Raw genomic sequence first — 26,169 nt, forward strand, 5'->3', positions numbered from 1 at the left:
CAGATCAAAAACTGCCACAGCCTACAAGCACATGTAAATGGTGAGGTGATTTATGCTGAGTAGCTATACAGGGATTTCCAAATGACTACAACACTCTTACACATTTGCAAATGTAAAATGGGCATGAAACACACAGGCAGGTATATTTTTCCATTTCTTGATTTTTCCATTTCTTGATTTTTTTCCATATTGCCTATTTTCCAAATTTTAGCAATACTAATATCCTTAGAATATTCCACTAGGGAAAAAATATCCATGCAAGTAACTTCAGTACCGAAGTTGTAGAAACTTTCTTACAGTGAATTACAGGGTTCAGCTTCAACAAGCAACACTGTTGTAATGTTTATAGTAAGTAACAGCACAGTCTCCATGGCAACCTAATCTGTTCCTCCAGGTTCTGCCTATAGATTTCCTGGTTAAATGGTTAGCTGCCACATTTAGAAAAAGTTCCACTAAGACTTTGAAAAGTTTTCTAACACAAAAAGGATGAACAGGGTCCCTTCCAACTCAAAATATTCTGTGAATTTTCCGTGAATATGATTCACATAACCTGTGAAATATTAAGGACTTCCTATGGAAGCAACTACTTGAACTGTCTGAGTTTCTAACCTTCTGCCCAGAGGACAACTGAGCAGCAGTTGAGCCAGCATTACCAATAACAGCCTCTTGGGAGCTATTACAAGTTTAGAATATTTGGGAATCAGCATGCAAAATCTCTCTTAGAAGACACTGGCCAGAGTCATTCATCTGCTCCTTGTGACAGTCAAAACAGTCCAAGGAAAGAGTGATGGAGAACCTAATATCCCAGCTTTATCTGATCTTCAGCTGAAGAATTTGAGAGGACGCAATTTTTCTGCCTCCTTATTTTCTTTCTGCCTTTATAGTTTCTCAATAACCACAGTGACCCTAGAAATTCTGTGCTTTTAAAAGGATGCAAAGGACAAAATATGAGTTCTCAGAGAAAGAATAGCAAGAAAAATATTGATCAAACCGGTCAAAACCTAAAAGTTCTGCTCAGTTTACCTGGAAATGTTTTAAATCTACATTCAAAAATAATGGAAGGAATTATCAAACCCTGATGCAAAGTGAGCAGTTTAACACTGGAAGCTCTTCAAAAAGTTAGTACTACACAGTCTTTGCAAGCGTCTTCTAATTCTTACCGATGCAAACTTGTGTCCAAAGCTTATCCACTCTTTTTGCACCAGAACTTCAAAGCCTTCGATGGTTCTGTAGTAGCTGTCCAGCATGAGCATGGCCAGGGAGGTGAGCTGAGCCGTGCGGTCCCAGCCGTCGCTGCAGTGAACCAGCACCGAGCTCCGGCCCGACGACACCTTGTCTGCCACCTGAATGGCTCCTGTCAGAACGAGCTGGCCAGGAGCAGCACACACCAAACAAACAAACAACACAGCTTATTTCTGCTCAAATGATAACACCAAGTTCATTTCTTTGTATCTGAAACAATGCTGTTTCTATAAAAAGACCTGAAAAGAGCAGTGTAGTTAATTGGAAAAGAATTTTCTAGGAGATCAAGTGAATTTCTTGCATAAAAATAGAGAAACAGATTGGTTCCCTAATCCCTTAGTAAGATCAAATTCATCTCACAGCAAATTCTTAAAAAATGGGGCAGAAAACAGTAACCTTGATAAATCAAAGAACATAAGCTGCTTTTTCAAAGAAAGAGGGGATTTACCATAGGATATACTCTCTAAAAATTCAGTGTTATTTCATTTGACTCCTTTATTTGAAATAAATGACTGAATTATCTCAGTTGTTGGAAAAAGGAGCTTGCGCCCTTCTAATATACTTATTTTCCAAATATTAAATTAAGATGAAAATTTTGTTAAGTAGGATTCATTACATAATACTCTAATTACTTTTGCACAGCTGTACTTGAGGCAAAAGATCTAAAGGTCAACTAGAAAGAACACTGGTGAATTACCAGCTTAAGTATTTTATTTGTGCTACCAGATGAAAATTACAAAATTCACAAATAAATTTACAAGGTTTATTTACAAAACCATAAATCACAAAATAAAGTCACATACACACTGACAACTAAAGTATTTACTAATATCTCACAATGACAGTCATCTGCAGGCCTGTAAATAAATCAGTTCTCATGCATGTAAAGCCAATCAGACTAAGAATGCATTCTTCTACTGAAGACTCTTGAGGCATGCAACACACACTCAATTTCACCTACTGTTGCTTAGTTATGAGTCTTGTAACATATCTAAGATTAGTTGGCAATACAGCCGACATTCAGGAATGTTGTTTTTGTAGTCCAAGTAGTTTGATGTGTTCTAGGACTACTTCAAAGCTTAGTAAAGAAAGCAAGTATGACATGACAGATTTGGACAAACATCTTTCAAACAATCAAGGAAAAGTTACCTTTATATGTTCTAACCAATGGGTTGATTCCAGACTTGACAACCAGTGTGATTCTTCCACATTAGGAAAAACAATGTCCTTCAGCTTCTTCAAAGATTCCCGCATGACATGAATATTATGAATGTCCAAGAAGGAAAGTTCTGCATTGGGATATGCATCTTCACCTTCATATCCTCCCCCAGTTGCCTACAAACAGGAGATCTGAAATTAACTTTAGTCATATATACACTCTTTTCAACAGAGCAAGAAAGGAATGAACGTCATTTGACATGGAAACAGACAGTGATAAAATGTTTGGCCAAACAAATTTGAATTTAAGAGTTCAGCTAAGAATAAGATACCTTTAATTTAAAAATTATGTTCAAGAATCTTAGATTCTGTCTGTAAGAAGTAAATTAGCAACAACATGAAAGCTTACTTTAAACTAAATTTTCTGAAAGTAAATTTTAGTGCTGAAGACTAAACACATTTAGACTGTTAAGATATTAAAGAGCCACATAAGTAAAAAGTCTCTTCTGCTGCTGCTCTTTCAAAACATTTCACCATCACCACTACAAAGGATGTGCCTGGTCACAAAAGGAAGCAGAAAACCCACACATTTGGGGCGCAAAACCACTGACGAGACTTTCCAAAGATAAACATGAAATTGTTTGGGTTGGAAAAGACCTTTAAGATCATTGAGCCCAACCATTAATCCAGCAGTGCCAAGCCCACCAGTACACCATGCCCCCAAGTGCCACATCTTTTAAATACTTCCAGGGACAGTGATTCAACCACTTCCCTGGACAGCCTTAGTACAAATAAAATTTTCCTGATATCCAATTTAAACTCTCCTGGTGCAACTTGAGGCCGTTTCCTCTTGCCCCATCACTTGTTACTCGGGAGAAGAGACTGACCCCCACCTGGCTACAACCCCCTTTCAGGCAGTTGTATAAAGTGAAACGGTCCCCCCTGGGCCTCCTTTTCTCCAGACTAAACATCACCAGCTCCCTCAAGCTCAGAATGCTGCAAAATTGCAGCATTTCCTGCAGACAGCAAAAACATGCCATAAATTTGGATAAATATATTTTGCCTTTATATGCTATTGCAGCCACCAGCTATACATCAGACAAGTGCCTAAAGCACAGTGTAGCCTTTCCCCATGAGTGCCACCTACACTGCATACAGCAGTACAGTATCTCTATTCAGTGCTCTCTATCTCTTTTCTCAGACGTGGGGTTATTATCAGAGCTGCCAGGCTCCACAGTGAAAGAAGCAATGAGTGTATTTTTCTCTTTCCTTTGATTGCTATGAAGTCTTTATGAGGAATGATTATAATTTCACCATCAGGGCTGCTGCAGCTCCTGACTGTCTTGACCTATGTACAAGGAACACAGCAGTGCATGAGTAGCACAGCCCAAAATTTTGCTTAGACAAATCTTCACAGCTGTTCATAAAATATTTTCAGACCTGATCAACATTGATTTGCACTTTTTATGTCATTCTCCCTCAGACCCAGAAATGTACTCTACTGTGTCTACTGCTCTGATTGAGCATTTCATATTTAGATATATGAAGAATTAATTAAAACATGTACAATGTTGTCTATAAGACATTACCTTAAATTTTCTTGCAATTCTTGGACTAACTCAATTTTTTACCCCATTTGTTTCAAAGATGTAACTGACAATCTTTCCACAAGGCAAACAGAAAGACGACATGCTTTGTTCACCCATAAAAATTCAGTGTGCAGAGGATAATGGGATTTGTACAGTCACATGCAAACAATTGAGGCTGACCCTCAAAATACAAATCATCAGGTTAAAACAGCCCCTAGGACAGAGTTTCTGAAAGAATGTGTGCTACACACACAAACATAGTAACAAAGCTTAACAAACTACATTCTGTATTATAGACAAGGTTGTACAGGTACAAATAGGTGCACCTAACTTGCACAGAGCAAACTACCAGTATTATTGGCCCCCTTGAATTATTATTGTTATTCTAGAAAGCAACATTTGTTACACATAAGCCTCTTATATGCAAGCAAGTTTTACCATTTCATATTCCTTTCAGCACAAACACTGAAGAGAACTCATTTCACTAAAATGGTGTTTCCTTTGTTCCACAAAACTATTCGGAAGCTAGAATTCCTTCTCTCCAGATAAGCACACTCATCATTTCACTCGGGTCTCAAACCCTCTTGAGCTTAGCTCTCGTGCTCTTTGCTGTGTAGAAACACACCTTCACTAGTAAGTACTGAAGAGCATGTCTCTTCATGTGTGTTTGAAGTTCCATGACTAAGAGACTATCCCCAGGTGTGGCACATTCTCTTAAGACAAAAGCATTAAACTTGTCTTCTTCACCATCACTCCCTAACATGGTTTTTGCATATAAAGATGGAGCACATCCATGTCTACCGTGCTCCATGCCAAAAACAACATGGACACAGTGTACTGGCATTCTTTGAGCTTGCCTAAATAATCTAATCCTCAACAAAGTTGAAGGGGAAGCAGAGGAGAAAGTAATCCACAGGCATACCTTTTCTTCCTGACAAACAAAGGATGCCTGTCAGTGGGCTTGGCTTTATGCACACATCCTTTCTAGGATGGAATTTTCCCAGAGCATCTGCAGGTTGCGCAAAGGTGGCCTGTCATTCCAACAGGGGACATGTTCTACACAGCAGCCTACAGTCACCTTCCAGTGCAGAGTGGAGTCACGCCCAGCTTCAGCCCCATGCTAAGAGCTGTGCTTGGCTGAGAACAGACACGGTAAAGTGTCTGGAAATCCACATATGGTCCTGAAACTCTGCTTAGGGACCTACTTTAGACACTCATGTCCTTTCATGGCCTTGACCCTCAGTAACTGATTATGCAAATTTATCTATATTAAGATTACTACTTTTCCCCAAAACCTCCTGACAGAAAACTGTGAAATCTCCTCCTCATTCTCTTCAAAACTAAGACACTAGAAGCATCTGTTTACCTTGTTTGCAACGGCATTGACATTGGGCCTTGCATCATAGATGGTCAGTTTGGAGACCTGCCCGTTGGCCTCCCTGATGATATCAAGGTATCTTTCATCATCTTTGTTCCGCTTGCCGCTCATTCCAACCAGGGGCTGACTGCAGCGCATGATTACAGCTTGGGTCTCTGGATGAATCCATGAGAGGACCTGGCCACATGGCAAACACACAGCAGAGGAAACTCATTTTAGTACAAAAATCATAACTTAAAGCTATATTCTTTAAAATACACAGTATGAAAATTAACACCTTTCTTTTTATTTCTTCAAAATACAATCTCTTGACATCTCAACTGCTTCTAGTCTCACAAGATTCTTCAAAAGAGTTCTCTTACATATTTAATGCTTACTGAAATCATACTTACCTATATAATCCAATGTATTTTAATATTTTCCTACAAGCCTTAGGTTGCACAGATATCCTTAAAAATAAACTAGTAACAAACACAGCAATCTCTGCGGAAACTAAAAACAACTCAGGAGAATGAACTGATTGTAGAAATGGTGACTAAGATACTCCAATTCTACAAGAACAACTTTTCCCTTTTTTTGGATAAGGAAGGGAAGTTGAACCTTCCTGCAGAATCTTGAATGTTTTCTCTTCTCTTTAAAGCACATTTTGTTCCCCAGCCCTCTTTACAAAGAGAAGGCACTGGAGCGAAGCCCATGCAGTCTTTGTTGTTCAGAGCCACAGAGGCCTTGCCACAAAAGACAGGTAGCTGCCCAGGGAACAGATGCAGTGCCAAAGATTAAAGATAAGCAAGAAATCCAAGAAGCAGGCAAAAAATGCAATTTCATTGTTGAAAAATATTAATAAATAGTATTCTCACCCACTCCGTAAGTTGTGGGTTACAGAGTGAAAGAAGATCAGAATTCAAACAAAAAAACCCCCAAAATCCAATCCTCAAAAAGTGCTCATTCCTGAGGCGTAGATCAGAAACAAGATCTGCCAGGGGTGAGGGGGATAGGATGAGTGGCTATTTCTTGACAAGAATGAAATTACTATTTAAATAAAATTACTCTTACCAAGGTAATTACTCACTGTGCAGGCATACCAAAAGGCCTGTCATGAATTTTGAGGTGACAGGGATGACACCACTAGGTTATTAGAACTACATGCACAGGCTATACATGACACATATGTATTCTATGCACATTATATACTATACAGATATATGTGTGTGTATATATAGTAAATTTATAACTGTAGACCTAGTCTGTTGGTAAATACCATATCAAATAAATATCTGTCATACTAAGCTGTGCATCTGTTTGAAACTGAGATTCAAGGCAGCTTTCCAATACTGTCTAAGAATCCAGCACATCTTCCAAGTTTGCCAAAGGGAAATACCAGTTAAAACAAGTATTGGGATAGAAATAAGTATTTTCTAAGGCACTGTAAAGAGCTGATATACAAAAATTCTCTTATCTCATAGAATTTTCATTACAGAAACTCAAGAAGTCAAATGGGTTTCTCTTATTCTGCACATTAAAAAGCCCAAGAATTCACCAAAGAGACTATGCTTGACGTCTTATTTTAGGACCAACCAGTAGAACTATGTTTAAATGCCATGTGGTTTGCTTGCAGAACATCATTTGTGATTACTTTTCATGGGCATTCAGGAATAGTAACCAGTGCATATTGTAGAAAGACTCATTCCTCATCAAGGGAAACTGCACTGCTGGCCACTGTTACTGGGCAAGCCAGCTTAAAACCAATGGAGCTGTCGTGGGTGATGGGGGAAAAACGGAAGTGTGTTTTGACCAAGATACCAGTTTCAAGCAGTGAAAACCACCAGCCAATCAAAACTATTTTGCCACAACCATTTCCAAAAAAAGCATCCTCTGCGTCATGTTCAGCAAGAAGTTGTCTGGATGCAACTTAAAACTAGCTACACTTTCAGGCTAGTTCCATACTCACTGGGATTCTATTTCGGGACCTAAAGGCAGCAACTTTCTTGAGATCATCATCTGTTGCGTTGTACGGCACGACCAAGAGCGACGGGTACGTGTCACACAGCCCGTAATGCTCGTTAATGAAAGTCACCCGCCACCGCTCGTTAGGCAGCCCCTAAAACATAACATGATGTTATTCAATGATTCAATGTATTTTTGGCTGAACAAGTAATAATTCTGCTTCTGAATTTTACATGACATTATGGCCACATGGCAACAATTTAACTAAGCACCGTTTCAAAGGAATAGAAGCAAAAAAGATTACAAGGCCACACAAGCCAGCTCATTGCAGATGGAGTCACAGCCTTAAACAGCTGCATACCCATATGCACACAATTCTAGCCTTATAGTAACTCTCCAAACAATGACTGAAACTAGAGATCTATTTCTTTAACTGTGGGTTTGAGGAAAGAAAATTACCTTCTCTCCTTGCCTAAAGCTCTGCTTTTCCACCTTCCCTGGTGAAGAGAGACTGGAGGACAAAGCCTCACTATAACCTTTCTTCCCTGTAGCCTGGTACTACCATCAGGTGAAAAGTAAGATTCAGGGTAACTTTCTTACAGAGAAAGAACAACTCCTAGTTGCACTCAGAGCAGTAAGGCATTTCCAGGAGAAATACTGCTAAGTCCTCCACACACGCACGGTGGCGTTTGTGTGGGTGTTTGTATTTTACCTTTTTTGGGCCTTATGCTTCTAAACCATGAACCAAAAAACTACTGAGGGTAAAAAAAATTAAGGAAGTTCTTATTGTTCTCTATTTAATTTTTTGTAATGTCGTACTTTAATTATCTAACAGACATTTAAAAATGAAATTCCATCCTCTTTCATCGATATTTTTCCAAGATCACATACAGAGCAAGGAAGAATACTGACAGACATCTGTAATTTCTGTAAAGCAATGCTGTTTCTAAAACAAGCTGGTTTTTTTCCCCACTTCATTTTGGGAAGTAGAACAAATTCAGTCTAAGTTTAGGACACTACAGTTACAGATTTGCCACATTCTTCCAACCTCTGCTCACTTAGCAGTGGCACATTGTAAGAGGCATCAACAAATTCCTTCAAAGAGCAAAGATTACCTTCCTGTGACATTCTAGGTTTTTTCAAAGGCTCAAGTGTTTTATTTCTTTCCTTTACCTTTCTTCAAGCTGCAATTCCATCCTCTCCCAACAGCTGATAAGAGAAATGTACAAACAGTAATTCCTCTATGCAAGCTGGGAGATGTGAAAGCACCAGGCAACAGCAACAGTAATAACTCACCTGTCTCCTGTATTCAGACATCGGGTTGTACACCATCCACCCATTTTCAGGAAACTTTTCTTCATTTACAAAGGCAAAAAAAGGCTGTAAGATATATAAGAAGCTTATTACACCAAACTCTGACTGCAAATGGCAAATATGAGGGCTCATCATCAGTTATACCCTAATGCTCACTACAAAATAGGGCTGACTGTTCCATGGCAGCCCCACTCTCTCCATTTATATCTGGTATGTGAAACACTATGAAGCAAAGGACAAGTAACAAAAAATACAGATCTGGTAATGAAAATAATGAAAATATGACAACAGTTACCAGGTAACAAAAAGAACAGAAATTATAAAGGTTAACAGGTTGGATTTTTTTTTTCTTTTTTACTGTCAGGAGATTGAAATGTTTTAGAATGGTTTATTTCCCATATTTCACATTGTCACTCAATAAACTACTGTCTTCTCAACAAATTTCTCCAATAAGCACAGGCTCAATTATAACATACAACATTAGATGCTAAATTCAAAATGGAAAAAGGTTTTAATTGCTATTCATTGCCATTAGGAAGCAGCTGCCTTTCTGCATCCTCTCCCCAGCTAAGCAAGGAAAAACTTGTGGTCTAAGCTGCCATGATTCCACCTACAAAGGTCCAGAGAGAAGGCAATTCCTCAAACCTGCAACACCACGCCCCGCCCGGGAGGAGGCTTTGAACCTTAGGAAGGCTCTGGGCAACTCTGCTCAGCCCAATAAGTTACTCTGCTTTAAACACTGAACAGTTCATATCAAAACACAAAACTGAATCCCCCTTAAAAGGAGAAGTTTTTTCCTCATGTAGTTCAAGTAAACAAATATTTTAAATGGATGTTACTGCTCATTCAAGATGCTTTATGTCACTAGTTTTACAAACCAGAATTTTAAATTAAATCCCTACTTTAGAGCAAGTGCACTCATTGGTGAGTTTGCAGAAGTAAACAATGCATTCCCTGGTTTTATTTTCTGAATGTCTTTACCATTTTTAAAGAAGTAGACCTTCAGTGCAAATAAACATTACAAATTCTTTTTACTACGTAAACTGCTATCAAGTGGTACAGAGGGAGAGATGAAGAGGTGGACATCTACTCTATCAGAAAAAAAACATACCATGAAAAGTAGATGCAAATATCAGAATTCAATAAAAACTTGGAAAAGTTTTTTTAATTGAAAACAGGGAATACAGCAAAATGGGAATATCACTATCTGAAACAGTAGATGCAACTGATTTGCTGAACTATTAATAGACAGCTACACACAAGAACCATCCCCTCCTCCCAAAGGAATTTGCTATATCCCAAAGAGCAACTATGCTAAGAATTCATCAAGGACCCAGAGACAAAGGAGAATCTTAGCACAGTATGAAACAGAAACACTGGAATCCTAACAGGTCACTTAAAATATGTCTTGAAGGCAGGAATAAGTCTTTTATTTAAGTTCCCACTTACTGCAAGTTTCCTCATAAGAAGGTAAAAATTACCCATCTGAAGCCCTGGTAAGCAAAACTCACGAGTTTATTACAGTGCACTGTGATAGCTGGTACATAGAACAGGTTTTTACTGACAAAAATAAAAAAAGATGTTGTTCTGAACTAAAAATAAATGGCAGCTATGCTGCTCATGTCACCCACAAAAAAAATCCACAAGACATCAGAGGGAAAAGTGCATTTTGTTTTCATCTTTTAAAAACCAGGGTTAAATTTATTATGCATGAGGGGATGGATTGAATCCTTTTGAAAGAACAATGTCCTACTATGTACAGCATGATTCATTTAAAATGCTTGGCTACAGCAGCTTTACCACATCTGCTACCAAAGCTTACAGTCACACAGCCCTTAACTATTTAAGTGGACAATTATGCTTCATCAGTTTTGTTGATATTTCAGGTAGTACAAATTCTTCCTATGTTGCTCAATTAAAAAAAAAAATCATTAGTAGAATAGATCAACCAGCAAAAACCTGAAGTCTTAAATCAGAGAAAACTACAATGAATGCAAAGGTGTATGGAGCAAAATTTGGACTCAGATTTTTATGTGAACAATTCAGAGAAAACTCCTGCATTACACTACACAAGAATAATATTTTAAAATTACCAATCTCTAAAATCCTGATGACTAAAAATTATTTTTCTTCTGCAAGCACTGACTAAATTTCAGCAAAAGGTTGACATACACACACAATTGGATGTGCACCATCGTGTACAGACTGCACAGTTCATCTGGTGACTACTGAAATTCTTACTCATTGTACCAAAAGATTAAAGATCTGAATTCCATTCCCACCACCCTCGATAGCTTCTCAGACATGACTTGAAACACTCAGTGAAGACGGCTTGAGCTTTAGTCCAGCCTAAGTGCAGAGTCTGAAATACAGTAGCATCCCCACCCTACCTTAGGCCCACTTTTCCCAACAAAATATACAATTATTGCTCTTATGTTGTCATTAAAACAGAGTAGGAGATACTCAAATGCAATACTCTACATACAGTTATACTCAATTCATATAGGTCTATTTAATTTCTAACTACAGTTTACTTTACTTGACTGTTGCAAGCAACCCACATTTATAACCATTTTATTATAAGAATCATAAACTTAACATAAGATATATGCTTAACTACAGCTGCATTTTCTGACCTGTATCAGTACAAGCCTTATTTAGCACATGTTTGGACATTACTTCCTTTTACTTGAAACAAAATGTGATAATGAGCAATAACAAATAATTTCTACTGAATAACATTTTTGTTGAATTGGGTATTTTATTATTCTAATGCAACCAAACTGATAAACCACATTATAGTGAACAAGCAAATGTGATAAATACATTATTTAGATCCCAGAAGGGTTTGCTATAGTTCAGGTTAGCTTCACATCTGCACTAATGACCCACATATTTATACTTTTGTCCTGAATAATCCAAGACTACAGATTAAACGCAGCATGTTAGCATATTTATGTACTGATTAACTCAATGCTGCTGAAACGTTCACCTCACAGTGCACAAAATCTGAGTGCAGCAGGCAAATGGAACAGAAATAAACATGAAGGAGAAATTATGCCATTCACAATATAACATGCATAGGTTCTCTTTATCACCTGATGTGAGATTTGAGAGGTGCTATCTTAGTAAAATTCCACGGCTTAGCTTTTTGTGGATACAGGCTCCTTCACACCAGAGCCCCTCACACACACATTGGCACGTGGGGAGGTTAGCAGGGAGGTGCCAGCAGTGCCCACAGGCAGTGGGTACAGACCAGCTGGGTGGGTATTTATAGCCCTCAGATGCAGAGGGCAGAGCAAGGTCGGAGAAGAGCGACATGAGCAGCGCCTGGCCCTGCAAGGCAGAAACCCTGCCAGCCTCTCTCAGTGCACCATTATTCACACAGGAAAGCCTCTCAAATACCACAGTAATAAAAGGTTGTTCAGTTCTATGCCTTCTTCACACATCTTCCCTTCAAATCTATGGTACATCCCTCCTAGATCCTCCTTCTCCCCAAACAATACTTTAGGTACTCAGAGTCTCCACCCTGACCTCCATTCATTTCCCTCTACACACACAAAATTCCATTCCTTTCTCTCATTGTTAATCCTGCCTCTCCAACGAAAAGCTTTTCTCTGCATCTCCCGCTGCACAGTCTATCTTCCCCAGAATTAAATCAACTGCAGCTTCATCAGATGTGTCCAGACTGGAGTGGAAACTAGAAAAAAACCATAAAATCTACATACAAGAGATATTCAGGTTCAGAAGAATACTGCAGTAAAATAGAAGTGTGTTTCACTGTGGATTTTTTGAGATCATGAATAGGTTTTTCAAAATCAAGAACATATAATCAAAAAGCAGAACTACGGTTTTGCACAGGTGCACCTGAGACAACTCTGCAGTAGTTTGGTTGGGTGCTAAGGACAAACAGCAGTTTCAGGCAAACCACCTGCTCAACACGTCAGTGTTTCAGGCAGCAAGCCTGAGCTGGCATCCCCCCTCTCAGCACTGACACTGGCTTGCTGAAAGCTACTTAAATAAAAGACTTCCCTCAAGTCTTAAATAAAGATTTCCCTCAAGTTATACTGATTATTTATCTCACATCTTGAGTTCAAGGTAGAATAATCTGCAGCCACTTCCAATGCACTGATCATGTCTGTTCTAAGTTTGATGGACATTAATACTACATGTCTGATGGAAGCCCATCAACTCTGATTAGTCTATCAACTAATTAAAAATAAGTTTCTAATTCTTTTCACCTACCAGAGGAAACAGAAAGAAGAAATCTAAGAAAACATTAAGCAAGTAAAAAAACAAGAAAGTGTAGTAAATCACCACTCAGAACACTTTTTGGGTGCAAAGTTTGTGACTTTTCAATACCTATAGCTGGCAAAACCAAGCATGACTCACTATGCAACAGCTAAGATTTTTTTCCAAAAGCAAATTAATAGCCCCTGCACAAAATGGAAGTAGGGATTTCATTGCAGATCCACAGTCTAAAAGCAGATGACTACTGCTTCACTTGAACAAGAAGGCTACTACACTTCAAAAAAAATCTTTCAAATCTTATCACATTTTTGGTAAGCTACTTTTTATGCTTCACTGTGCAAATAATAGTTTACTTCCTTGCAGGTGTTAACCCACAATTTCAATACCATCTCTGTTTTTAAGCCTCCTACAGACAGAGTGCTTGTCTTTAACATTCAATTTCTCCTTCTCATTTAGTGCACAAAAATAATATGTAATACATTGTAGCTCAAAACACAAAATAGTTCTGTGAGGTAAAGGAGAAAGCATCTGCAATCTGACAATTACAGTTTAGCAAGCAGTCTATTTAGCAGGATAAACATAATGTAAATATATAAATATCAATATAAATACAATAGCTACATATTTACTCTTTATGCAAACACAGCACATAAATACTTGTACATGAATACATAATGTAGACACAATCCAGGAAATATTTGACCAATCTTTATGCACTGCAAAAGAAGAAAGCAGCAAAACTAGAATAAGAAGGTGCCACACACCTGTGAAGAAAATCAATTGCATTTTATATTTCTAACTCACTGATGTATGCTTTTTGCATATAAGAAATTACTAAGTTTTTAATCACTGTAAAGGCTGACAGTTTCTCAGTGTATTTAAAAATAAATATATCATTATCCTTGCCATTATTAATGGCATTTAGTATGCCATTACTACAAGCTAGCCAGTTACATCTCACCTGTTGATCTAAAAACTAAGGTCAGACACCGTAGTGCTGGTATAACTTTGTGAACACTGTCACCTCACACCCCTGCTGCCCTGGCTCTGATGTGTCATGGGGAAGGAAGCCTCAAGCCAAGGGGTTCTTTGCAAATTCAGGTGCCCTGTCAGACAGGCCCCTTTGCCAGCCTTGCTCCAGCTGAAGTCATCTTTGCAGATCCAGCAGCAACACTGGTGTGAGCCAACCCTCAGACATTTTACAGGCCAGGATAAGCAGTGACATCAGGAGCACTTCCAGTCAGCCAGCACAGCCACCAGAGTCTCATCAAAGTGGGCATTCCCACAGACCTACTGGGGTTAGGAATAAATACAGATAGTGCAGATACCACGGTGCTGAACAATCTTATAAAAATGATGATGTGTACTTTCATGGTAAGATCAGGAAGTGAAGCAGCTGCTATGTAGAAACTAAACTACAGAGACCAAATATGTCTCATCTTTTGTGGTGGACCAAAACATCTCATTTTGGGGGGGGGGGGGTTTGGCTATTTTGGGTTCATTTTTTCAATAGTTAAAAAAAAAAGCCAACACTTTCAGCAACAATTTTGTTTCAATTAGCACGAGTTTGCAAATGTAACAGAGGATGCAGCTGCTTGCTTCCCATCAACTCTGCTGTCAGTCAGATGAACTATCAGATTTTACTTTAAGTTACTGATTCAAGGATGTCTGAACCCAACCTATGCCCAAACTGGAGACAAACAAGAATCAGCTTCTGGAAGTAAGCAGCAAGGACAATGCAGAGGCTCAGGGGAACAGTCGTGAACAGGCCTGTGATTTATTATAGGCTCTCAAACACTGCTGTTGGGATGGTGATGGAGACAAATCTTGAAAACAGTAAGTACACTCCACTCAGAAACCACCTCTTGGGTTATTTACCATCCATTTGTACAAGAATAGAACAGCATGAAGAAAACAGAAGCAAGGCATCTCTAGCACTTCCTGTTCAGAATCAGCTCTTAGGATAAAGTTCCACTATAGCTGAAAATCAATCACATAAAAATCTGATATAAAATATAAAAATACAGATAAAAATCAGGACAGTAAAGCATTAGAACTTTATTGTCCTGATGGTATCTTCTTTCCACTGCAAAGCTGCACAAGCATCAGTGCTGCTGAACCAGCTAAACATCAAGGATGCAGTTCCACAAGATGGTCTAAGCTAAATTAACATTTATCATTGATAAAAACAGGACATTCCCCTCTTTTCTTTCCTGCCTTCTACCTGCTCCACTCACATGTCCACTCTTGCACTGGTTCTGATGCATACTGATTTCAAACCAGGTCTCCTCAAATTATTCAAAGCAGCATAAGACTAACCAGAATATTTTGTGCTGGATAAGTGAGTTATGCTGGCTTAGAAATTATACAAATATCAGTTTGGTATTAGAAGAAAAATCAACCACACAACCGAAAGGTAGAGAGGAGATCAGAGAAGAGCGAGAGCTCAGCATTTGAGTATCAGAGGGCTTCCATCTCCACTCAGCTGTCAAGGGGAACTACAGCACATTCTTTGTAGAACACCTCCCTGAGTGAGCTGGCTACACAGCCAGAGCGTTAGACAGCACTCCAAGGGGAAGGCAGGCATGCACAGTCCCAACACCCTGCCACATTCACACAGTGAAACCTTGATGTAAACCAGCCACTGAAAGGAGCAGTGCCATCATCCCTTCTCATTCACATCCACTCAGAGATGCTTTGACACCACTCTTACTTTGGACTAACGAGACCGGAAATAACTCAGAGTAAAGCTTTTATTTTTATCTCCTTGATAACTTTAGTTCCTTTCAGTTCCCTGTCTGGTTCATCATGCAGCCTCAAACTCATGCAACAAAAAGCAAGACAGGAATGGAAAACCAGGCAGAAACACTCACCTTTGGCAGGATCAGTTTAAACTGCTTGCCAAAATACAATGAAAGCACACCAAAAAAAATCACACACTTGCTTTGCTCATGTTAAAGTTAAGGGCTCATCAACACTGACATTAGAAAATAAGGACAGTTGCAACTTCAGATGGAACACAGGTTCACTTTATTTCCCTCCAAAGTAATCCTGCCTGCTAACAGGCATACTCTGCTTCAGACATAGTTATCAGACAAAGTACAGACACTCTCCCTCCACATTGTTACTGTCTCCCCAACTTTTGTGCTTTACCAAGGGCCAAATTGCTAGTGCCTCAACCAAGACTTTTGTTATTAAACTTAACTTCTGTTGGCAAGTGGCCTTCACACAGGCCATATAATGATGAGCTTTATTAGGTTCAACAGGTCCAACAAATAAGGCAGGAAGTGGCCAACTCCACAGATCACTCACTGCCATCACCAGACAGGATCTCCGGGTCTTTTTGGATGAAGAACCCAATACAAGTCCACATCTCCTCACCAAGGTATTCACACCCCATAGCTGGATTATCCCACAAGACACTCTCCTAAGTCAGTTACAACTTGATTTGCCCATATTCACTACATACAATAAAAAAAAACCCTCTATCCTCATGATAATGTGGAAGAGATTGCATGGGCATGACAGAATCTACAACACAGGAAATCTTCAATAATACACTTGACTGTGCCCTGGATAACCCAATCCACAACCCTCTTGCAGCAGAAGCCAAAACCCTGTGATGTCTAGAAGACACTTTTGATCTGAACCTCTCCATAACTTGGTATTTCCACATACAGCTTCTTCTTTTACATCATACTTTCAAGGTTCACATATCCTGTCATCCTTTCAATCATTATTTTTAAATTGATAAAATGGGAACAGAAGAATTAGATATATTCACTTCTTTAACAACTATCTTATTTGTGATTACAACTCCTCACACCTACCCAAATGTAAAAATCTGTTTCATTTCTGAAGGCCTATTTGTTAACAATAGAAAATATTCTAAGCAAAAGCATATTTTCTCTTATGCTTTCACTCCACAGTTTGTATATAGAAGGAAAATTTTTGCAGAAAAGTTTTAAAGAATTAAGTGTTTATAAAGTCCACTCCATTGACTGACACATACATTCCTGGAAAGAAGCAAGATTCTTGCTGCAGCCTTGTATACTCAACAATTCTTTGAATAAAGTTCTTAAAACTCAGAGCAGAAGCTCCCAATACTTTACGAAAAGTGTTCTTATACAATTATCCCAAATTAAAGCACACCAATGAAGTGTAAATTGAGTATTACAATGGACAAAATAAAGCATTTACTGAAGAGATGTCAAATCACTCACAATAAGCACAGTTCATGGATTTAAAAAAAATGGAAGATAATTATTAGCTTGCATCATTGTTGCTCAATTCCTTCCATAAGATGCTTTTTTACCCTGAAATAAACCTGTGCAAATTCATAAATGCATTCCTGTTATATTTTTCATTAGTTTAATCAATAAAACAAGTGTTGTCTTACCATATCTTTTTCTCCTGAAGTAAAACCCTTGGAGATTCATACTTACCATTGCCTTGGAGACTGCTTGATTAATTAATGTTTTCAAGAAATCAAGTAAGGCATGTATTCCCTATATTCCAAAATTAGGGAGGATAAACTTGCAGTTTCTAAGCAATGAAATCTATATAGAGCAGAGGTGCTCAGTAGTGTATCTGGAGTACCTCCATAATTTTCCAAAATATATAGAATTAAGTGTTGTAAGTATACAAAATAAAAGCTGCTGTTTAGTTTATGCTAACACCAGGTTCTGTGGTTATACTTTTTAAGCAGCCATGCTGTAGCCATTACTAGGTCAAATAGGTAGTTAATTGACAAGAGGTCTGCATTAATACAATCCAGCAATAGAAATCATGTAACTTACCAAGTTATGTGACTGGGGAAAAGCATATTTTGTGAGGACTTCAAATATATCTCTTCTACTGTGCCCTTCTTGTTTTAATGCAAACCGTAAATTCCTCATATCCTAAAACAAAGCCATTATCTGTTAGGTGAACCAAAGCTGTAAGAAGCTTCTCTCTGTACAAGTGCTATATTATACACTAAACATGATTTAGAATCTGCTTGTAACACACCTCAAACCCTTGTGAAAGTTCAGGTTTATTTCTTATCCCATAAAACAGAACAGAGTATAAGAATTGTACAGATACAGCAGTACCACACTCTGTGTGCTGCGAACAGCACTTTGGCATGAAGCCATCAGAAATAGCTCTGTTTGAGTCACTAAGAAGTCTCATGAGCCACTGACAGTTTGCAGGATGGGAACTACTCTGTTTTTGAAAGAAAGATTTGCCAATGATCTGTGCAGAATACATTGTTCCTGTGCTCTCATCACTGGTGTCAAAAATAAGCAATCTGTGCATTAACTGCTAAGAATCAAATGTGCACACAATGCATCTAGTAAAGGACCCAGAGTTATCCATGGGAACTCCCCTATGACCATAGTTTTCCATGGTGACAATTTTTTGTAATACTACAGATATTTTTTACATATACTTTTCAATGGCTTTATAGTTTAAAATAGCTTGTTCAAGATGTTCTTCAAAGATACCAGAATTATTAAAAATATTCATTTTAGAACAAATGAAGTAACAAAGCAGTGCAATAATAATGCCCTAAAATACAACTGATGTACAAAACCTTGTCATTTAGTGATTTGGAAGGCAAGACCGACCTCTCTCCTTGCATGCAGGGAGGTCAGTTAAACAGCCCTTTATACAACAGGTATTTCCCTGTCCAGTTTCAAAAAGCTCTTTTTAAATTCATCCATAAGCATGTACTTTTCCCTTCCTATAAACAGGAATCAGTGAGGAAAAAAACCCTCTAGATTTAATTTCCTACTGAATTATTGGGAAGTCTTACTTTACAGGTTATATCTAATCCATAAGAGTTCTCTCCTCTGCTTGAAGCTCCTCCCATTTTTTCAATCCTTGAAATTACACCCAATGGAACATTCAATATCACAACCGGATCCTGCAAGAAAAGTTTGAGTAAGGAAAAGGCTAATGTGAAAAGAAGACTCAAGCATAATGTTCTTATGCATTCCAGAATAGAAAGCAGACATGAAATACATACAGAAACAAAAGCATGTTTCTGCCTTTGAATCTCCTCTCCCAGCATGTTACGAGGTCTGTACAGTCATTCTACAGCCTTGAGCATCATCCAGTTTAACATGCTACAACAATATTTCATGCCTTGTTCAGTATGCAGAGAAAAGTGGCAACACCCTAAGAGATGCCCTCTGCTACACACTGATTGCCCCTGCTTGTTAATACTGTTGTATTGATATACAGCATAAAACAGAACTAAATGAAAAAAAGACGTTACTAGCACAGTTAGCTACAGTCAGAAACACCTCAGTTCAATAGTCCCAAATCCTTATTTTTTTTAAAAAAACATTATGAAAGAGATTCACAAGCACATTTTACTCTCTTCCATGTTTGACTGCTTATCAAACACATTACCACTCCCCCCATCCATATAAGGGTCTACCGATCAAAGTATTTTTCTTTTCTAACAGCAAGGACAATCAAAGTCTTGGTTTACTGACAGCCATTTTAAGAACTATTGCACATCATTAGTTCCTGCCCTTGATCTATCACACATTAAAGTGTAAAGGGAACAGCTATCAAAAAAGCTCTGACAGACAAAAGATACGGGTATCAGTTCAGTGTAAGTGATTAAACTGTAATTTTACCAGGCAAAAATCGCACTTTTACAACACAACTAATTTTAAAGAACTTATATTTCAATACAGATATCTCAGTGGCACAAAGGCAATTACTATTTAGTCATTACAGAATTAAGATATGGTTATTACAAACATTACAGATCATTTCAAGCAAAAAGCCTCCCATGCAATCCCACGAGCATATGTGTGCCAAAACTAAAACAAATGAACTGGCCACAAAATAAATCAAAGGCAGTGGGGGTGAACGGAAGGGAGTTTAAAGCCAACTCATCCCATGAAGTAATTGTGGCATATTACTCACATTTTCCACACTTCTTAGGTACAGCCTGTAGTTCGTGATGTACACTCTTCCTTTAACGGGGCCATTAAATGGACACATATAAATGACATCTTTGTCTGTAAGAAATGTAGTATTTCTTAAAAGATTGTGAAAAGACAAAATGAGAACTGAGGACAGTATTACTTACATAGCAGTAAAATAAAACAAGAGCTGTACTCAGAGGTGAATTAATTTGGAAAGTAATACATCTGAGTTTTATCTACTTGAATTATTAAGAAAATGTGAAAGACTCGTATACTAAACTGGTCCAAATTAAGTGCACAGATTTCAGTAGCCTTCCCTAGTTATATTTGTGTTTTCTTTCTCAGCACTACACAGGAGGACATAGAACAGGGAGTACTGTTATTACTGTAACGCATTCTATTCACCATCCCAGAACAAATACATTGTTGATACTATTACACCATTCTGTAAACAACTCTCTACTGAAGTAGTAGTTCAAGTTGAAGAGTGTTTAGGGAACTCACCATGCTGCAGAGAAACATTACATTTCAATTTGAGGCAATCAAACAGAGTAGGGCCACCAGTAGTGTTTCAGCAAGGACAGTAACAGAACAAATACTAACACATACCATTCAAAAAGATTTAAGTGAAGCAATGCAAACAGAATCGTTAAGGTTGGAAAAGATACCTCAAGATCATTGAGTCCAACCATGACATTAAAGACTTCCATTTATTCCTTCCTGTCCACTCATTTCTTTAGCCCAATCTATTTATCTGCCTTCCACAGAAAGCACCCTATTCCAGTGCAGTGCCTAAAGCACAGACAATTTCCATAAGGATCACATCATACATCCATCTTAGCCCCACACCTTCTCCCTCACACCTTCATTAAAAACAAAACTGCTTTCTCTGAATCACCACTTTGTTTTCAACTAAGCCAATCTTGTTTACAAATCCACCCAACAAATCTGGGCATAGGGGAGGAGAAGCTGCACAAGTAAAAAACAGACTCCAACAGACACTTCCATTTCAGGAAGAGCCTCCATCAAGAAAACAAAACTACACAGTACATTAATCTCCCTCATGCTACAGCATTTATGTATGTAAAAGCCAACAAGAGCACAAAAGCCCTGTTCATGCCCTCTTGTGTCAAGGAAAAGATGGTACTTTGGGAATTCACATTTAGGCTTAAATTCTACACCACTCTACAAGGTATCAATGCATAGTGGGTAGAACATAGAATTCCCTTAGATTTCAGAAAGCTTGGAGCAGCTCTCATCACTCAACATGTGCTGTTTAATCTGTAGCTACAATTAGGACACAACTTTCAATTTCTTTCTATGGGAAGATCTAGCATGTGTAGAAACCAAGATTTTAAACACTTAAAAGTTATTTGTGGTAAGTGATAAAAAGAATCTTTCACAATTTCTTTGAAAATTCAGCATGACTTACCTTTGCCCCCAGCCCAAACCAGTCCAAATTACAAAACAATTCGTTAAGATACAAGTGTTTGCCAGACTGCTGAACAACACTGCATCGGGCACCTACTGAGCTTCATACCTGTAACCCTGGTCTCCCCTGGCAGACGAGGTATTTCTTCATTTTGCTCCCAATTAGCTCCATCTTTTAGAGTCTAAAGAAGAGAAGCACAACAGTACATCAAAGTTTATTTACCATTTCAAGTTCCAGATTGAAAATAAAAACAACCAAACTTAAAGGTAATTCCTGCATGGGAAAGAACGGGTTTTGCCAAAGTAGGAATTCATAGACTGAACGAAAACAGGAACACACACCACTATCTTACAATCCAACTATAAAATGTTTAAAGGCTGAGTAGATCTGAAACATAAGCAGGTTTTAATCTTTCTCCTAAAAGAACAGTCAGTTATTTGTATTAAATTGGAATTAAACCTCTATACTCTAAGTTCTCTGGAAGTTATGTGCATTTATTTTTCCGAGTACGTTGGGCTTGGAAGAACAAATCAACTGCAATTACTTAAGCAATGTACTCACAACTATCACAAACAATCTACTGTTTTCTTGCACCCTGGTTACATTTTCTTCAGCTGCACAGCATTAGAAAGCAGAGGGACATGAAACTTCAATTGTTTCAATATATTTTTCACTCTAGATGAACATCTTAAAAATGAGCCAGACAAGCATAGCAAGGTATAACTTAGCAATTAAAATACAGAATTAAAGGCAACAAACTGCCAAAAATTTTCAAGAATGCCACAGAATATTTTAAGGCAGAAAGTAAGGGTAAGAGTAATTACATTAAAACTGATTTTAAGGAACCTCTTGTTAGTTATGACAACAAATACTTTGCCCATCCACTCCAAGAGATATTTAAATAATCTCAGTTAAATGCATTAGAATTTTAACAATAAAAATAAATACATACATTCAAGAAGCCATTTAAATACTTATTTTTCTAACCAAATATGCAAGACAATGCTCTCTGGGAACTCTGATGTAGAAAACCAAAACATGAAAAAAGTTACACTTACCTGTTTACTTGAGGAGTTCTCCAAGGAGTTTGAATTATATTTAGGTGTTGATGATGAGGCCATGCCGGGTATCTGATAAGTAAACACAAATTGAGACTTAAACTACCTCCTGAGCTGTAAGACTATTTCCAGGAGAGATTTTAGACTTTTGAGGTCCACAGGTAGACATCAAGAACTTAAAAGAATGTTTTGCAAGCTACCAGTAATTCAAAAAATTACACAATCCCTCATAATTGAAGGTTACTATTCAAAAACATCCAACTTTAACAAGAAATTCATTACTAGCTTTGCAATTGGGACTTATTATAAGGAACATTCTGACTCAAGTTCTGTAATGGAATTCCAATGTTGGAATACGAGTATTGGTTCAGTAAACAGACATTAGAGTGCTTGTTTTAAGTCACTGTATACACATATTATGAAATGCTACCTACTTGGAGTATTATTGTACAGCTCTTGAAGTCACAAGCATGTCAATACACTCATGCGGTTCAAGTCTAAAAAACACAAGAAAAAGAAGGGCTTCCACAGTACTTCTCTGTTTAAAAACAATCCCCCATTTCCTAACTGAAGCTTCAGTTAGTATACCAAAAGAATGAGTGTCCAGCCTTCTGGTCTGAACAACCTTCATGCATTTAAAGGAAAAGGATTTTTTTTTTTAATGGTATTTAATTAAAGACAAAATCTTGTGTGACAGAGGATTCATCATCTTAATTTCCCAACACTGCACAAGAGAATTTTGGAACTAACAATGGGAAAACACCTCCCTTTCACTACTCACACACCCTTCATCAACTGATCTGACATCACACAGCAGTCTTGAAGAGCTTCTGTTTGTTTGGCAGGGGTGGGGGGGTGAAGATGGTTATAGACTACACAGTCTTTGTTTCTATTGCACAAATTTGTAGTCTTTAAAAAAGCACTGTCTCTCCCCTCTCAACACTGGAAAGCTTGGCCAGATCTCTGCACCATGAAAAGCAGCCCCATGCTCCTGTGTAACATTGGGCTGACAGTGACGCTGCAACAGTCCTGTGACAGACTGCAAGAGGAAAAATGCTTTGACATTACTTTAACAGTGCACAAATGCGTCTGTGCCGTATCCTGAAATTCTACAGGGTTGTCACTCAAATCCTTCATATCTCATTAAGAACACAGGAAACCTGACATTGTGTTTAAAACTGCAATATTCAGTAATACAGTTTACCAGTACAAAATCACATCCCTCCACAAAAAAAAAAAAAAAAAAAAAAAAGAAGGAACACACATTCAGTTGAAGAAATGAAGACAAAAAAGCTTTGAATGCCACAGAGCCTGTGTGACCCTGCACACTGAGGTTATTACCTCCCTTCTTGGTGTCCAGCAATCTTAACTTTCTCCAAACACTGAAACAGGGGCCCTGAACTACTTTCAGTGCAATGCCAACAAAAGGTATTAACAATCAAAATTAAATCATTATCCTTTCAAACTACCCTACACAGAAATACTGTTGCAACAGTGGAGTCTAATATTTTGACCATAGAATATTAAGAGACGATGTTTTCACAGCTTTTCCTTTCTTGCAATATCTTACATACTATAAACTTCAAGTCCATTCAACTTCTGCTATATTGCCATGCCAACTTGTCAACATCCCATACTTGCTCAGATAAGATTCTTCAATTTATAGAAGTTTAAGATTTTATAAATGTAAAAGGCATATTCACTCAGAAGATTGTTTTAAAAAAATTCCATATGAAGTGTCCTTTTTTCCATATTTTAAATGAGAAATGCCAGGTGAGACGAAGGCACAGCAGCCCCAGTTTTTCTATGTCAGCAGAGACCAAGTCACTACAGCTCTTAACTGGAGCTCATGTAAATTTAAATTAAGGCTGCACCAACCACAAGAGACAAGTGGGCACAAACAAGCCCTAGAAAAGTGACTTTTAAAGGATGTGACAACCCTGAATAGATCTGCACTGCAAAATGGAAATTCTGACTGCAGCAGGTACCGGCACACCCGAGCTGGCTGTTGATCTTGCAACCACAGCTACTCCAGCAGCAAAGCCACAGGGGGAGCTCAGCAGAGCCCACAGGAGCCCGGCCAGGACCTGGACACTCACCTCAGAGCCAGCCCATTGCCAAAGCTCAGGAAAACAAAAGCTTGTTTGGACACTGCTTGTGCCTTCCAATCACAGTGTACTCCTGCTGCTCACACAGGGAACAGCACCAAGTGTTTCAAAAGCCTTCTGTCTGCTCCTTTGCTTTATTATTTCCTTCCCTTACTGCACATTCACTAAGTTTGGGCTGAACTGCAGCATTACATGAGGTGAGTTAAGATTCTGAAACAATCCACAACACTGACTATAATTCATACTGAGATGTGGAAAAGTTAAAATAAATAGGCAGAGGTCCTGTCAGGTTCTCAGAAAAAAATTCTCTTTGAGGAACCTGACAATACAGCAGGACAGAGCTTCCCTTCCCCGCAAGCTGCCACCCCACCAGGCCACTTCAAGCAAACAAGAGGCGTGTGGTCTTGCTGCAGATGTTTATGTTTCTGTGTATGCAAGTTTACTCTGTGTAAGATTCCCCCAATCTCCCCGAGACCCATTTCTTTAACCATACTTTACAGTGAAAATAAATTCATTTTGTGACTTCAATTTCTACAGAAAACTTCACTCTAGAATTACAACCAACTACTCTGTTTCATTTCCAACACTTCAGTGATGCAAATTAGACTTATTCAGAGCTAATCAAGTTGAATAAATATGTAATGAAGATAAGGTGTTATCTGTGACAGTATTTTTTAAATCCATCAAACATTTTCACTAAAATTAATGTGACTTAATTTCATCAGTATGTAAGTGGAAGAATACTTCTAATGCTAAAAAATTTTGCTTTGAAATCTAGTCATACCTAAAAATCCCAAATACTAATAAGCATATTTATAACCACCCACATTTCCATAAGTAAACTAAGTCCTAGTAATTAGTTATAGAGCACTCATTAGACAGCATTTAGAACAGTGTTTTGGATTTCAGTACAAAACAGGCATTGATAAATTGCAACGAGTCCAGCTGAGGTTCCCCAAGAGGAGTAGAACGCAGAGCACCTGACTTCCTAAGCTGGGAATTGTCCATCCTGAAGAAGAGACAGCTTCAGTGGGACCTCACAGCTGCTCACTGCTGTCTTTGAGGCACTTGCTGAGAAGGCAGAGCCATGGTCTTCAAAGTAGTGAGTGACAAGATACAACAGAAATCAAAACAAACTAGATTCCAGCTTGATTTCCGGGGAAAAAAGAACAACAAAGCCCTTCTTTTGCACTGTAAGGCAGTCAGGCTGTGAAAACAGGCCCTAAAGAAGTTGCAGTCTTCATCCCCAGAGGTTTCTAAGACCCACCTGGATAGAGCTGTGAGCAACTGGTTCTGATCCTGCTTTGAGCAAGCAGTTGAACTGTAGGCCTCCTGAAGTCCCTACCAACCTGGATTATGTGTCTGTGACCTTCGGACAATAGAGAAGATTAAGTTCTCATTAAAAGTATCCATCAAACAAGGACACACCCTTAAGGAAGTGAATTTCTCTATATCAAGAGAAAACAAGTTTTCAAAAACACTTAAAACAAACACAAAATATTTCCTTTTAAAAATATTATTTCTTAATCTGTCTAATTGTAGATGCAGCTTCTGGCAGCCACCCAAAGTAATATTGCCATGAACAATTCAAAAAAACATACTCCACCAGAGTCTTAAAATAGCTACAACTTTCTCATTATCACGGAACAGCAGTAGTCCTTCCACACAGGAGACACCTTTCAAGTAGTTTTCCACTGCAAGCACATTTTCCCCAGTATCACTCACGTGTACGTCTAGACTTGCACAAAAATTGATAACCACACAAA

General features: G+C 38.2%; 1 protein-coding gene across 9 annotated transcripts in view; it reads right to left on the bottom strand.

Moving 5' to 3' along the window:
- Positions 1-26,169, bottom strand: part of MTM1 (myotubularin 1) — a 42,038-nt gene that overhangs the window by 9,241 nt on the left and 6,628 nt on the right. For all 9 annotated transcript variants that reach the window (XM_041485160.1, XM_041485158.1, XM_041485155.1 and 6 more), the window contains exons 3-12: positions 22,296-22,367; positions 21,346-21,418; positions 19,804-19,898; positions 18,674-18,784; positions 17,676-17,777; positions 8,608-8,691; positions 7,316-7,465; positions 5,356-5,544; positions 2,392-2,577; positions 1,161-1,367 (exon numbers count right to left, since the gene is read on the bottom strand). In XM_041485160.1, the coding sequence (XP_041341094.1) occupies positions 1,161-1,367; positions 2,392-2,577; positions 5,356-5,544; positions 7,316-7,465; positions 8,608-8,691; positions 17,676-17,777; positions 18,674-18,784; positions 19,804-19,898; positions 21,346-21,418; positions 22,296-22,358 (1,260 nt within the window). In that variant the 5' untranslated portion in view covers positions 22,359-22,367. The remainder of the gene's footprint in view (positions 1-1,160; positions 1,368-2,391; positions 2,578-5,355; positions 5,545-7,315; positions 7,466-8,607; positions 8,692-17,675; positions 17,778-18,673; positions 18,785-19,803; positions 19,899-21,345; positions 21,419-22,295; positions 22,368-26,169) is intronic.

Source organism: Pyrgilauda ruficollis, unplaced genomic scaffold (genome assembly GCF_017590135.1).
Source record: "Pyrgilauda ruficollis isolate IOZ18807 unplaced genomic scaffold, ASM1759013v1 scaffold7, whole genome shotgun sequence".
NCBI classification, from domain to species: Eukaryota; Metazoa; Chordata; class Aves; order Passeriformes; family Passeridae; genus Pyrgilauda; species Pyrgilauda ruficollis.